This window comes from Petromyzon marinus, unplaced genomic scaffold, assembly GCF_048934315.1.
Source record: "Petromyzon marinus isolate PM22_M1 ecotype Great Lakes invasive population unplaced genomic scaffold, UKy_Petmar_22M1.pri1.0 PM_Scaffold_32, whole genome shotgun sequence".
In the NCBI taxonomy this organism is placed as follows: Eukaryota; Metazoa; Chordata; class Hyperoartia; order Petromyzontiformes; family Petromyzontidae; genus Petromyzon; species Petromyzon marinus.
Window position 1 is genome coordinate 28393 of NW_027423302.1, and position 13251 is coordinate 41643.

General features: G+C 50.0%; 1 protein-coding gene and 1 long non-coding RNA gene across 2 annotated transcripts; one reads left to right on the top strand and one right to left on the bottom strand.

Annotated features, from left to right (window-relative positions):
• Positions 1–339: 339 nt before the first annotated feature.
• Positions 340–6298, bottom strand: LOC142923186 (uncharacterized). The gene is made up of 3 exons (XM_076064114.1): positions 5586–6298; positions 3711–3806; positions 340–2440 (listed from the first exon to the last, which is right to left on the bottom strand). Exons 1-3 carry the CDS (start codon positions 6119–6121, stop codon positions 1948–1950), a joined length of 1125 nt encoding a protein of 374 aa, XP_075920229.1. The 5' UTR covers positions 6122–6298; the 3' UTR covers positions 340–1947.
• Positions 6299–6322: 24 nt separating this feature from the next.
• LOC142923188 (uncharacterized) lies at positions 6323–10037 on the top strand. Its single transcript, XR_012940587.1, has 2 exons — positions 6323–6948; positions 9200–10037. It is a non-coding gene; the product is annotated as an uncharacterized LOC142923188 (long non-coding RNA).
• The last annotated feature ends 3214 nt before the right edge of the window (positions 10038–13251 follow it).

The following is a 13251-nucleotide window of genomic DNA, read 5'->3' on the forward strand; positions in this document are numbered from 1 at the left end:
GCTTCTTACGGCTGATGCTCATGTCGACTCGTAGAGCGAGCTGTAAATTTACATCGAGGTGGTTGACGATCCAGATGATTGCGTCAGGAGTAGCGGAGTGGCGAATCATCGCTGCTGTGATGATGCCTCTCCCTTCATTCGTGTTGTGAATCGGGTGTTGAGTCGTTGTGTGTTCAGTCGCTCTGTTCCAGGTGGTGACCACTGTCGATATTAGGAATGCACCGAAGCTGTGCACTTTTAACTCTAGCTGTGCACTTTTAACTCTAGATTGGATACTAATTTATTTAGAACTGCTTTTTGTGTTTATTTATTTGTATCTTTCTCTGTACCACCAATTAGCATGGTTGGTGAGGTACAGTGCGATAGAAGTTCAGCATACATACGTATCGTCGCCGGACACTGACCGGAGATATTTACTTTTCCAATTGTGCATAATCGTCATCGTCATGTAGAAGCACATCAGATGTTGCTGTTGCTACTATGCTCTAAGTGTGGATGCGGTTGTAGGGTTTGTGGCCCAATGAGATTTGGGGCGGAAGATCTGAAGCCCAGGGATGCAACAAATACCTGGGACAAGCACTTGCGGTGGTGGATCATCTCCTTGTCCTTGAGGTGCACGCACAGCGAGTTGCCGTGCGGGAGTTTGTAGGAGAGTCGCGCTCCGTACGGCGTCTGAGTCCTCTCCATTGAGGGCGCCTCTTGTGGAATCTTCGAGTTTTTCTCAAAATACCTTCACATCAGCAGCAGCAGCGCAAGCGACAGAAAAGACATGCCCCAATTACTATGTTCCATTGCTGCTACTGCTGTCATATCTGGGATGAAGTCCCCAGTTGCCACCTCACTGCTGCACTCGCAATTTTTTTTATTTTGATTATTTTGCTGCTATAAATTTCCACATGATAAGCCACTTCGTTACGCTATCATTTGCGGCCAGTGCGCTTCTAAAAAAAAGATTATACCTCAGTGGGTCTTACCTGGTAAAAAAAAGAATAGTTTCGTTTTATTTGTGATCTGCTAACCTGTCCTATACTTTGCACTCCTATCGTGTTGTTTGTTGAGGTAACGGTCTGACCCGCCCCTGCTGGACATCTGTGAGATAGAGCTTTTAGCTCATCGAATTCCTCCTGCAGTATAAATACATATTCTGATTCGGAATTGAGTAAAGCAGCAGCAGTCGTGGGTGACTGATGATCCAGCACTCAAAGATTATTTCCCAGTCGTTTGCTCACTCTCTGCCAGTCAGTCGCCTCCGTATCTCACTTCTATCGCTACTACTTCTACAACCATTGCTACTGTTCACACGAATTTCGCTGCTCGATTGCTCCACCCACGGCGAGGGCCTCGGTCGCCCAGACTGAGTCGTCTCGTTGCCCAAATTCTTACCAACGCACGAACAAAAGACAAAGATCCCCCCGTATAGCCTTCAACAGAGTGTTGGGGCAAGGGCTGTTAGCCAGTAGCACCCATGAAGGCCGGCCCGACACACAAGGGGGTGGGTGACCAGCACCACACCCGCCTGCTTTTATCTCCCCAGTGCTGCACCGTTTGTGTAAATTATGTTAAGCGCCTAGTCCGCTCTACAGCAAGGTTGGCTACGTATGGTGCAAAAAATAGTTCAACAGATGAGGTTTCTGCTCAATTCAACACGCGCGTGAACGTCCATCTATCACACCGCCCACCATAGTGTCTCTGTTTGCCGGCCAATTGTCAGTTTGTGCACCTTCGGATTTGCACTCAACAACGGTGATGGTGACGCAAGGAAGGCATTGCTAGCCCTGCGATCCGCACTCACTACGTTCATCTACGTGACCATCACCAATCGTCATCGTTCACCATGATCTATTCACTTCTGAACGAAGGCATCGGCGCAACCTGTTGCCATCCTTCCCGTGGTCTCTCGCACCACGAGCTGAGCTTAACTACCCCGTGTCGTCCCGTGCTTTGTTATTACAAGGCCCGTGCCTCTATCCATCCATCCCTCCCTCCCTCCACCCACCCACCCAGCTCATCGCTACCACAGAATAACATCCGGTGCACTGACCGGCACATTTCAGCGATGACGTCCGTGAGGCTGGTCACGAACTGGTTGACCACCATGCGATCTCCCTTCCTCTCGAAGGCGTCGTCGAAGTAGATGTGAGCCGAGAAGTCGTACGGTTCCCGCTTCACCGTCTTCCCCTCCTCCTCCTCATGATTATTCTCCTTCTCCCACTTCTTTTCCTCCTTTTCCTCCTTCTGCTTCTTTTCCTCATTCTCTTTCTTCTTCTTCTCTTCTTTATTTTTCTCCTTCTCCTCCTCCTTCTTCCCATCCTGCCCCTCCTTCCCCTCTTCTTCCTCCTTCTTATTCCCCTTCTTCTCCATCTCCTCCTTTTTCTCATTCTTCTTCTTCCCTCCGCCGCGGGAACCGACGTTGAGATCCATTGGCTCACTCCTGTCCAGCCTGGCAGCGGCAAGGGGGAAGGGTCGTTATTGTTATCCCGCCACACGCTCCCCATCGAGTCAAGGTCATGGTACAGCATCGCTCTCCTCTGCAATCGAGCGCTCTCCCAATGTCTCCCGCCGAAACGTTTCCTCCACCTTTCTCATCCCACTGATCACAGCAAACTTCCACCGCATCCTACTGAGTTCAACTCACAACGACCTCTACCCATCGCCGGCACCGGCTTCTGGATGAGTGCGTTTCTCTGTAGCTGTACCAGTCAGCAGCCGTCTGGAGCTCTCTCTGTATCTCCCACTGGTGCACACGCAGCAGCAACCAAGAAGCAGACTCTAACCCATCCAGGCTCTCATCTGTCCAGGATCTCACCTGGTTGAGGCTCTCACCTGCCCAGGCTCTCACTTGTCGACGCTCTCAATATTAGCATGCATCATAATAATTTTTGTTGCGGGAGCCCAGACGTGTTAACTCAAGAGAAGTTTACAGCTTGCACAATTCACAAACATCGTTCAATGGTCACATACAAAGAACGGTCCGCGTTAATCACGATCAGCTGATTAGTTGCGACGTTCGAAGGAGGGCAAATGTTCTCGAGGTTAGGAAGGCGCTGCTCCATGTGAAGATGTCATATTTACGAGCATCCAAAGAAAATTGAAAATACACCGCCCACAAATACTGCACTGCGTGTAAGCAGTTAAATGTCCAAGGTCGAAATATGACGGTCGTATATGCGACATGGTAATATGGCATTGCTGTAGATTGTCCAAATAAGAGCCACAGTAATGTGGTTCTATTTTGTTTAACATTTTTTCACCGGCATATGCATTGCTGCATATATCACGATATATTTTTTTCAGGACACTTTAAACGTGCAGTTTAGATTAATATCCTCAAATCCCGTTGAGCTGAAGGGAGGGACGCGGTAGCGTGGTAGCCTGACTGGTGTGGTGCCCTGCAGAAATGAATGTACGTATGTGTGGTGGACTTATTTCACACCATACGTACCCAACCAAGATAATCGAATGTGCAGGAGAAGGATAACAATCTAAACACAAAAATAAATTCTGAAGAAATTAGTTGTCAATATTATTTAAAAGTGCATAGCTCCAGTTGTTTCCTAATATCGGAAGGAAGAGTGTTCCAGACGGCCGCAGAAGGGCATTTGAAAGTGTGCGGTGCCGTGACCACACCCCATCTGCATAATCGCGAGGGACCCCCACTGGCCCTTGGGATCCGGCCGCTTGATGGAATTGGGCGATAGGGAATATACCACCTCAGGATGGACGAGATGATCTTCGTCATCTCCTCCTTGGTCTCGTGCCACATGGTTGCGCACAAGTAGATCTTCACCCTCTCTTGCTTGTGGTTGCTAGAGGATACAACGAGAAGATGAAATCATGTTCACATTGAGAGAGGGAATCGCAGAGCGCGGTTCTCTGTTTTATGCATTGGGAATATTGTGGGATGGACATATTTCAGTCTGTAGAACAGAAGGGCAAACGTCACAAATCGTCATCATTAGGAAATAAATTCAGAAAGAAAAAAATCCTGCTTTGATTACAATGCTCATACTTAACCTCCGACACTCAAAACACAAAACATAGACAAATGGATCGATCAGACTAACACAAACTAAAAACAAAGATCGCCCATAGAGCCTTGAGAGACTGTTGGGGCAAGGGCTGTTAGCGACTAGCACCGATGAAGCGGGAAACGGGACTTGAGGGAGTTTATGGCCAGTCACACAGATACACACCTAGTCACACAGACACACACCTTGTCACACAGACACCTAATCACACTTACACCTCGTCACATAAATACAGCAAACAAAAAGAGTTCCCCTGTCTAGCCTGAACAAACTGTTGGGGGACGTGCTGATAGCGAGCACCTATGAAGGCCGGCACTGCACACAAGCGGGTGGGTGGCCAACACCACGCCCGGCCGCCTCCCCAGTGGTGATGTTTACACACCACACCAGTTACTAATTTGAGCAAGGGGAGGCCATGACCTATTCACACACACCTACTCACAGAGACACCTAGTCACACACACACTTACTCACAGAGACACCTAGTCACACACACACACACCTACTCACAGAGACACCTAGTCACACACACACACCTACTCACAGAGACACCTAGTCACACACACACATCTACTCACAGAGACACCTAGTCACACACACACACCTACTCACAGAGACACCTAGTCACACACACACCTACTCACAGAGACACCTAGTCACACACACACACACCTACTCACAGAGACACCTAGTCACACACACACCTACTAACAGAGACACCTAGTCACACACACACACCTACTCACAGAGACACCTAGTCACACACACACACCTACTCACAGAGACACCTAGTCACACACACACCTACTAACAGAGACACCTAGTCACACACACACACCTACTCACAGAGACACCTAGTCACACAACCGCCATTCGCCACTAAGTGGCGGTGACGTCACCACGACGCTTGTGCCAGGCCATGTGCACCTTGAGGCCACGTAAAGTGTTGAACGCCCGCTGGCAGGAGGTCACGGGGCAGACCCAGGTGCTACGGGTCGACTGACTGAGATGACTGGCTGATGCACCACCTGTGCCAACCTGCTATGCTTTAGCCACACGGCGCTCGGCTCGTTGTTGTGAGCGTCGCTCCTCCGCCCTCCGTTGTTGTTGGAGGGCGACTGCCTCCAACTGCCCAGTAGCATCCTTCACGAGCCTCCTCCACAGAGGCCGATCTTGACACCGCTGGTACCAGTCATCGGCAAGTCCACTCAGCTCCACGTCCCCCTGTACCACATCACTCCATCTCTTCTCTAGCCCGTACCGCGCCCGCCTAGCCCCCTCGATCTGGCCGAACAAAAGCTGTTTCGGCATGCGGTGGCTGGGCATGCGGGTTACATGAACCAACCTAGTCACACACACACACCTACTCACAGAGACACCTAGTCACACACACACACCTACTCACAGAGACACCTAGTCACACACACACACACCTACTCACAGAGACACCTAGTCACACACACACACCTAGCACCTAGTCACAAATTACTCATAGTCACACACGCTCATAGTCACACACGCAAGTCCAATACACCGCACCAACACCAACATACGAACCTCCTCTCCTCCAGCACCACCACCTCCTCCTGCTGCTGCTGCCGCCGGTTGAGCAGCAGCCCCGCGACGAGACACGCAGGCTGTGGGGTGCTGCGCACGAAGAGCTCGCGTGTGCGCTCCATGCGCCTCGCGTCATCTGGGCGCAACGCGGGCGCCGCCGCCAGCAGCAGCGCCGCCAACCACAGAGCCCCGGCGCCGAACGTGGCCACGGCGTCCACCGCGGAGTCCTCGCCGGCGCCTAAGAACGAGCAGACTGCGGCGGCCGTGCGGTCGTAGAAGAGTGAGGTGGTTGCGGGCGTCGTCCGCTCGGAGCCGTTCCACCGTCGGATCGACTCGCAGTCGTAGCGAGAGTCGCCCGAGGCGTCGAGCGCGAGGTGGAGGGCGAAGACGACCGCCAGGGCGGCGGGCGTGGCGAGGCAGAGCGGCGTGGCGAAGCAGCTCCCCTGCTGGCGGATCTTGCAGGCGGCGTTCGCGAGCCACTTGCAGAGGATGGAGGCGCCCGCCTGCACGCCCAGCAGAGCCAGGGCGAGCGCCATGCTCTCGCGGTGTTCCGCGATGCCGCCGATGGCGCTGAAGCTCCTCCACTCGCCCTCGACGCCCGCGTCCAGCAGCACGACCGCCACGATGATGAGCGTGCGCACGAGCGTGCCGTAGAACTCGGCGAGGTTCCGCGATTCGCCGATGGCGTCGCGGAATTCCCGGAGCCAACCGGCGGGCAGGAAGTTCCCCCACCACGACAGGGACACGAGCAGCAGGCTCAGCAGCAGCAGCGCCAGGTGCGCGAACCTTCTTGCCTCCGTGGAGCCATCGTCGGGCGCCACCAACGCCGCCTTGGCGACCGACAGTGCTAAGGCGACGAGACAGCAGCAGAGGGAGGCCAGACTCAGGAGCTTGGACGTCCGGGGCGGCTTCCTGCGTCCCGTCCACCTGCCGGCGAACTGCAGCGAGCTCGGCACCAGGGTGACACCGTTGAGGAGGAGGATGCTGCTGAGAAGGTTCGCCGACTCCGCCGGGAGGACGACGATGGCCATGAGCGCCGCTCCGAGGCCGATGAAGCCTTCCAGCAGGCAATTCTGGGTGACGGCCAAACAAACTCAAGGACATTGAGACTTAAAGAGATTGAGGATTGTTGGAATGGTGAAACACACGCCAAACAAACGCCGGGGCTATCGTGGTTCTTTTTTTAAAGGCCTAATTGTCGTCTTTGTACAAAACAGGTGACAACTGCGCTGGCCAACGTTGGTGAGGCTTGGGAAAAAATCAACCCCCACTGATGGACATGGCCCAACGTGGATTAACGACAACAACAAGACCTCCTTAAAAGGAATGCATACATCAAGGCCCCGCAGAGTTTGTTATTAAGGTTGTTATTGTTTCTAGCTTTGAAGCTTTCGTGACTGCAAGGATCCATACTCTTCGGTTCTATTTGGTAAAGTCACGTAGGTAAAAAATAAAAACAAAAATCAAGACGTTTCGGCCACAACACAAGTGGCCTTCATCAGGTGAAGGGGACCGTACTGTCACGAGGACAGCGTTGGAGTGAAGACAGTCCAGCCCAGGTCGCGTCCTTTTAAGCTGTGTGGGAGGACACAAAACGCTTTGGGAAAGGAATTAGCATAAAATTACCGTAAAGTGCAATAGGACCGGCAAGGAGGGGGGGAGAGGGGGAGGGGAGTGTGAAGGGGAATGACCGTAACGTAGAGGACCGGCACGGGGGAGGGGGGTTTACAAATGTGGTGTGAAGTGAAATAAGCTGCAATGAAAGTTCTGTATATCACTACTTGGATAAATATACTGTACCATTGAATTCAGTTTAATGTTTGGTATGATTTAGAACATCTTTCCAATGATTGCTTAATTTGAAACCATTTTCTTGGTTGAAATTGTTTCTGTGTTTGTAAATCTGAATTGCCTCGTGGATAAATCTCTGATGAAAACCCGTGGCTTTACAAAGGACCTTAGTATCGGAGAAAATGCTATCGTGATCACCCACAGCGTTGTAACAGTGGTCAGCTACGGCAGAAGAATTCGTTCTACCGTGTTTCAAATCTAATGTGTGCTCGCGAATTCGGTCAGAGACATGTCGTTTCGTCTCCCCGATATAGCAATCACCACAAGTGCAGCTCAATTTGTAAACCCCAGGGTACTAAATCATACCAGACATTAAACTAATTTCAATGGTAGTATATTTATCCAAGTAGTGATATACAGAACTTTCATTGCAGCTTATTTCACTTCAAACCACATTTGTAAACTCCCCTCCCCCTCCCCCCCGTGCCGGTCCTCTACGTTACGGTCATTCCCCTTCACACTCCCCTCCCCCTCTCCCCCCTCCTTGCCGGTCCTCTTGCACTTTACGGTCAATTTATGCTTATTCCTTCGTCAAAGCGTTTTGTGTCCTCCCACACAGCTTTAAAGGACGCGACCTGGGCTGGACTGTCTTCATTCCAACGCTGTCTTCGTGACAGTACGGTCCCCTTCACCTGATGAAGGCCACTTGTGTTGTGGTCGAAACGTCGTGATTTTTGTTGTTTTATTTTTTACCTACGTGACTTTACCGAATAGATCCAAAGAGTATGCTGTTGTTGTTAATTGGCCTTGGGCACCACTGCCAACGCAGCTGCAGCATCCCCAACATACTCTTTCCACATTTTGTATGTCCAGCAATGGATTGTCAAATGACTCCGTGAATGATATTCATTGTTTCATTTTTATTAGTGACATAGACGCGATGTTGCTGCTGCGAGGTAATGGTCAGCACAGTCGACGTGCAATTCCTTAGGCCGCCGGGTCTATCTCCCAGTGCGGCAGCTGAAATAAACGGGCGAGTTTGTGACCTCTCCTCGCTCTGCCCACCCAGAACCAAGGGAGGGCGGGGCGGGGGGGTCTAGCAGAATCATTTACATTTATACTTGAGGAATGCGATGAGCTATACAACTCTTTTTCTTAGATGTCCATTCGAGGTGGGTCAGATCGTTACAACAACAAACAATACAAAAAACACGTAAGTGTAAAGTATGGGAAAGATAAGCAAATCACTTATAAACAGGATTTACAAAAAAACTTTACTTTAGCAGGTAAAGTCCACTGAGCTATTAGCTTCTTTTTCAGAAGCCATAAACGATAGCTCAACGAAGTGGCTTATCACGTGGACATTTATAGCAGCCAAATACTCCACCCAGGGAGAATATGCACACTCCAAATATACAGGCATCAGAGTCCGGATCGAAATCACGACCTGTATACTAGGATAGGAATATAACATCTCGCCATTGTGGTGACCCATTCGCTTCCTCTTCCCTCCCCTCGCCCCTCAACTCCGTCTCTTTCTTCTTTTTATAGCTCTTCCGTTACCCCTAAGTATGCCTCTATCACTCTCACTCATTCCTCAATCCTTGTAACATGCCCGTGTACACTAGATCATTCCATTCTGTAATTGTTATGCAAGCTACATCATAGAGTGCATGGGGAGAAGGCGCTCTATAGAAATATAACTTAGATTAGACATGGGCTTGCAGCGTGGACAAGTAGGGCAGCACGCGTTGACAGAGCAACTTCAAGACTGCACCTTTGCCTTGTCCTCTGTCCGTCTTTGTCTCTCTGAATCTTACCAGAGCGATCATCATCCGATTGGAGACATCGGAGTTCTTGAAGGCGAGCCGGAGGCCGCAGTGGATGGAGCTGAAGATGTTGGGGAGGACGAGAACGAAGGCGAGGACCCAGGAATAGAACTGGTTCTGGTCGAGCTCGCCGGCCTGCCTGGCGACCCTCTTCATCTCGGCCAAGTACACCAGGCTCAGTTGCATTCCACCACATTGCACACGCGAGACAGAAAAAAGCGTCACGATACTCTGCGCATCCTATCTACATAGGGAATCCTCGTTGAGCGTGCGGCATTCACTCTCCGCGTCTTCTGCTTTCACGCAATTTATATTTTATGGAAGGTTTTTCGTTAAACGCGCACTGCGCCTGCTATAACGCGAGTCTAGTATGTGACAGACTTCTAGCTATAACGTGAATCTTGCTTGTGGCACACTGCTCGCTATACATGTGCAGTTAACCCTCCTCAGATTTCTGGCAACTGCCTGATGATGCTGGCTGTAACTCCCAGCGAGGCGTCCATACCCAGTTGGTGAATGTGGGTGGATCATTCTCGAACAACAACAACCACACCAATGGTGCTCAATGTCAATCAATAAATCAATGCTCCTGCTGCTGCTGAAGCAGTAATACACATTGATTGGCTGCACATTTGTTCAGTGACAACCTCATTAATTAAGTATGGCTTAAGTGAGATATATCTCGTCTATGTACACGGGTGTGCCTGTGTGTATCCGCAACATCTGAAAGGCATTGCTGTGTCAGCGGTTATGGTGAGGGCAGTGTAAAGTATTTCATGGCATGACAAAAAAATAAATATGCTTACAGAATACAATAAAACCCACAGACCGAGACGTCCCACAGGTTGTCGTCGATGAGACTAAGAATAATAGCAACTGAGATGCCGACTACATGAACACGATGTGAGGGTTGAGGTGACGAGATGTTATCTCGCTCGTCTGGTCCACAGGAGCTCGTGGGTTCGATCCCGTCCCTGACGATGCCTATTTTATATTTAGAGTCTGCGTGGTCTCTCTCTCCCCGTGGTCGTGTGGATTTTTCGCTGGATCCCCCAATTTTTCTCTCCACATTTAGAATCAACATCACGTGTTCAGAGTATTTAACTGCTATACATTTCCAAGTGATGATGATACATCACTAAGTTGAGCTATCATTTGTGGCCAGGTCGCTCATGACATTTGTATTCTATGCAACTCAGTGGGCTTTACCTAGTAAAATAAAAATTTGTTTTAGTTTTTTTCATATCGAGGGCATGTGTGTATATATCTTGAGCTTCTTTCCCACTGTAAGTAGCCAACCGTGCTAATCGGAGGTGTGGGAAACGAATCGCGTGATCGTGCAGCAATGAGGTGAGGCTGGGGAGAGAGGTGAGGGAGTTTCTCCTTTCTCCTCACCTTGTTGAGCACCGCCGTTCCGAACACGGCGAGGAAGAGCAGTGTCAGGAGGATAAACCTGAGAACCCGAAGACCCCGAGTTGAGGACTCCTCCTCATCGATGTCTGGGCGAATGTTGAACCTGTCCCAGGATCTACGGTGGAAACAGACGTTCGGTCGAGTCACAGTGAATGTTGTGTTGCGAAATTGCTCTCCTTAATCAGCTGCTGCTGTTGCTGAATCTGCAGTAATGCATTAGATCTTTTGTTCACGTAACAACTTTTTTAATTGGTTGCGTTAGGTGGAGGAAGCTTTGCGACACGACATTTTACACATACGATCTGACCCGAAAATCGATTACGAAGCACGATAAGTGGTCGCAACAGTCTACACTTTGCTAGATTCAGTCGAATAACTTCAGAGCTTTAATCGACGATATTCGTTGCCAATAGGAAGAAGACGTTGACGAAGCAAATGGAGAGGAGGGCAAAAAAACAACCCTCTTATAATTGTGCAAAGGAGACTGGATCGGTGGACGCTGGGCATTGCACGAAGAGGCAAGGAGAGGAAGACCATGCGTGACCATTCTGGTCAGCGTGGACTGGGGAAGATGCCACTTTGTGACCGATGCTCACCCATGCCTGAGAGGAAATTGACATCTCCTGTCGCCGAGTCTGGAGCGATGGCAACCTCTGAGACATTGATCCCAGACGATGGTGACTCAAGCAGCTTGAGCGACGCATTCTGGGGCATTGCTTCGCTTTGCCAGAAACTGGTTGGCTATTAAAGCTAAACATAAGAGGGTCGGTTTTATTACGTAATTGTTTTTAAATATACATTTTAGTTTGTCGCCTACGATCGAATCACCCACCTGTTTGCTGGTGCTGCTGAAGTAACCAGGTTCACAGGGCAGTTGGCTGACCATGATTTGTCTCACGCACGCAGTAACTCCATTATATGTTTTGACGAAAACTTACCAGTGTCTTCAATGCCACCAATTGGGGGTGATACGGAATTCGCCAAAATGTTATTTGCGTGTTTGTCCATTGCCGTTTCATTTGAATCTCGCCCCTCATTCGAGGCTAATCGACGCAGACAATGAACATAATCGAGGGATGCTGCAGTGTTTGCGATTCTCCCGTTGCGGCAGCTGGCCTCTGTCCAACCAGCAGTTCAAGTCGATCGACTGATCGCATGTGGTGGGTTGAAGTGTGGGTACCCCCACCCATTCAATACGTCATTTAGGCCCGTCTCGAAGAGTGGGCCGCATACAACCCTAGCGGGGGCCCATAGGACTCCCCGTGGTGAAGGGAGGCGCTGCCACCAGCAACACCACGGTGGCGAGATGTTATCTCCCTCGCCTAGTATGTAGGAGGTCGTGTATTCGATCCCGACCCTGACGCCTATTGCATATTTGGAGTTTGCATGTCCTCTCTCGCTGTCTCCCCATGGCCATGTATTTTTTTGCGGGTCCTCCGAGTTTTCCCTCCACATTTGGAATAAAAATCACGCGTTTAGAGTATTTGGCTGCTATAAATTCCCACATGATGAGCCATTTGTTTGAGCTATCATTTGTGGCCAGGTCGCATGTGAAAATAGCTTTACAGCACAGTGGGCATTACTTGGGCGAGAACATTCCACAAAGCACCGTGAGAGATGACACCGACTTGAGGCAGTGTTCATCCAGCAGTGGATGAATCAATGCTGATGCTCACGATTATTGATGGCGGTTGTGGTGGTTGTGGGGGTGGTTGTGGTGTAGGGAGTGGTAGTGTGGTAGTTAGCACGCTAGCACGCTAACTACCACTCGTACAGACGATTATCTGTATCAGTCCTAGGCCTCCCCTAGGTCGACTCAACCTCAAATGAGTACATTTTTGTAAAAATCGCCACAAAGGAGATAAAAGCGGCCGAGCGTGGAGCTGGCCACCCACTCCCGAGTGTGCCATTCCAACCTTAATAGGTGCTCGATAACAGCATTTGGGCCAACAGTCTGTTAAAGCTATGAGGTGGATCTGTTTCTTTTGCGGTGGTTATGGTGTTAGTGTTGTTGGTACTGTGTTGTTGATAGTGGTGGTTGTTATGGTGCTGGTTTTGGTTGTGGTGATTGCGGTGGTGGTGAAACGTTAACTTACTTCTCGCATTGGGTTTGGGGCTCCACTTCTTCTGATTGTGCTTTCCTCTGCACGTCCCTGCGTTCGTCCGCACACGGGCAGTCGCATTTCCATTCAACAGCTCCCGCCTCTCCTTTCTCTGGTGGCTTTAAGGACTTCGGTGATGCTTGAGGCTTCGTCATCGCCCGTCTACGCGTTTGGGAGCTCAAATGCCGGTGGTGGTAGAGTCTCCCTCTCGGGTCTCCCTTCAATAATCATTAAACCCCTACCTGTCTGCGATGAGCTGTGGCGTGATTAATGGACATAACTCATCTGTAGAGCTCAACTGAGAGTCGTTGAGACAATCAGCCCAATAGTTTTATCTTTGAGATGCGATTGTGTTGATACGCTACACTCTTACAACGTGTATTATAATTGTCACACGAACTAGCGATAATAATTATTATGAAATTGGCAAGATTCATAGTTCATAGTTCATTTATTTGGTATAGCCCTGTGAGCCATTCGGCTCTTGAATCGGGTGCAACCGCAACAAACAAAAAACATGAACAAGAAAAC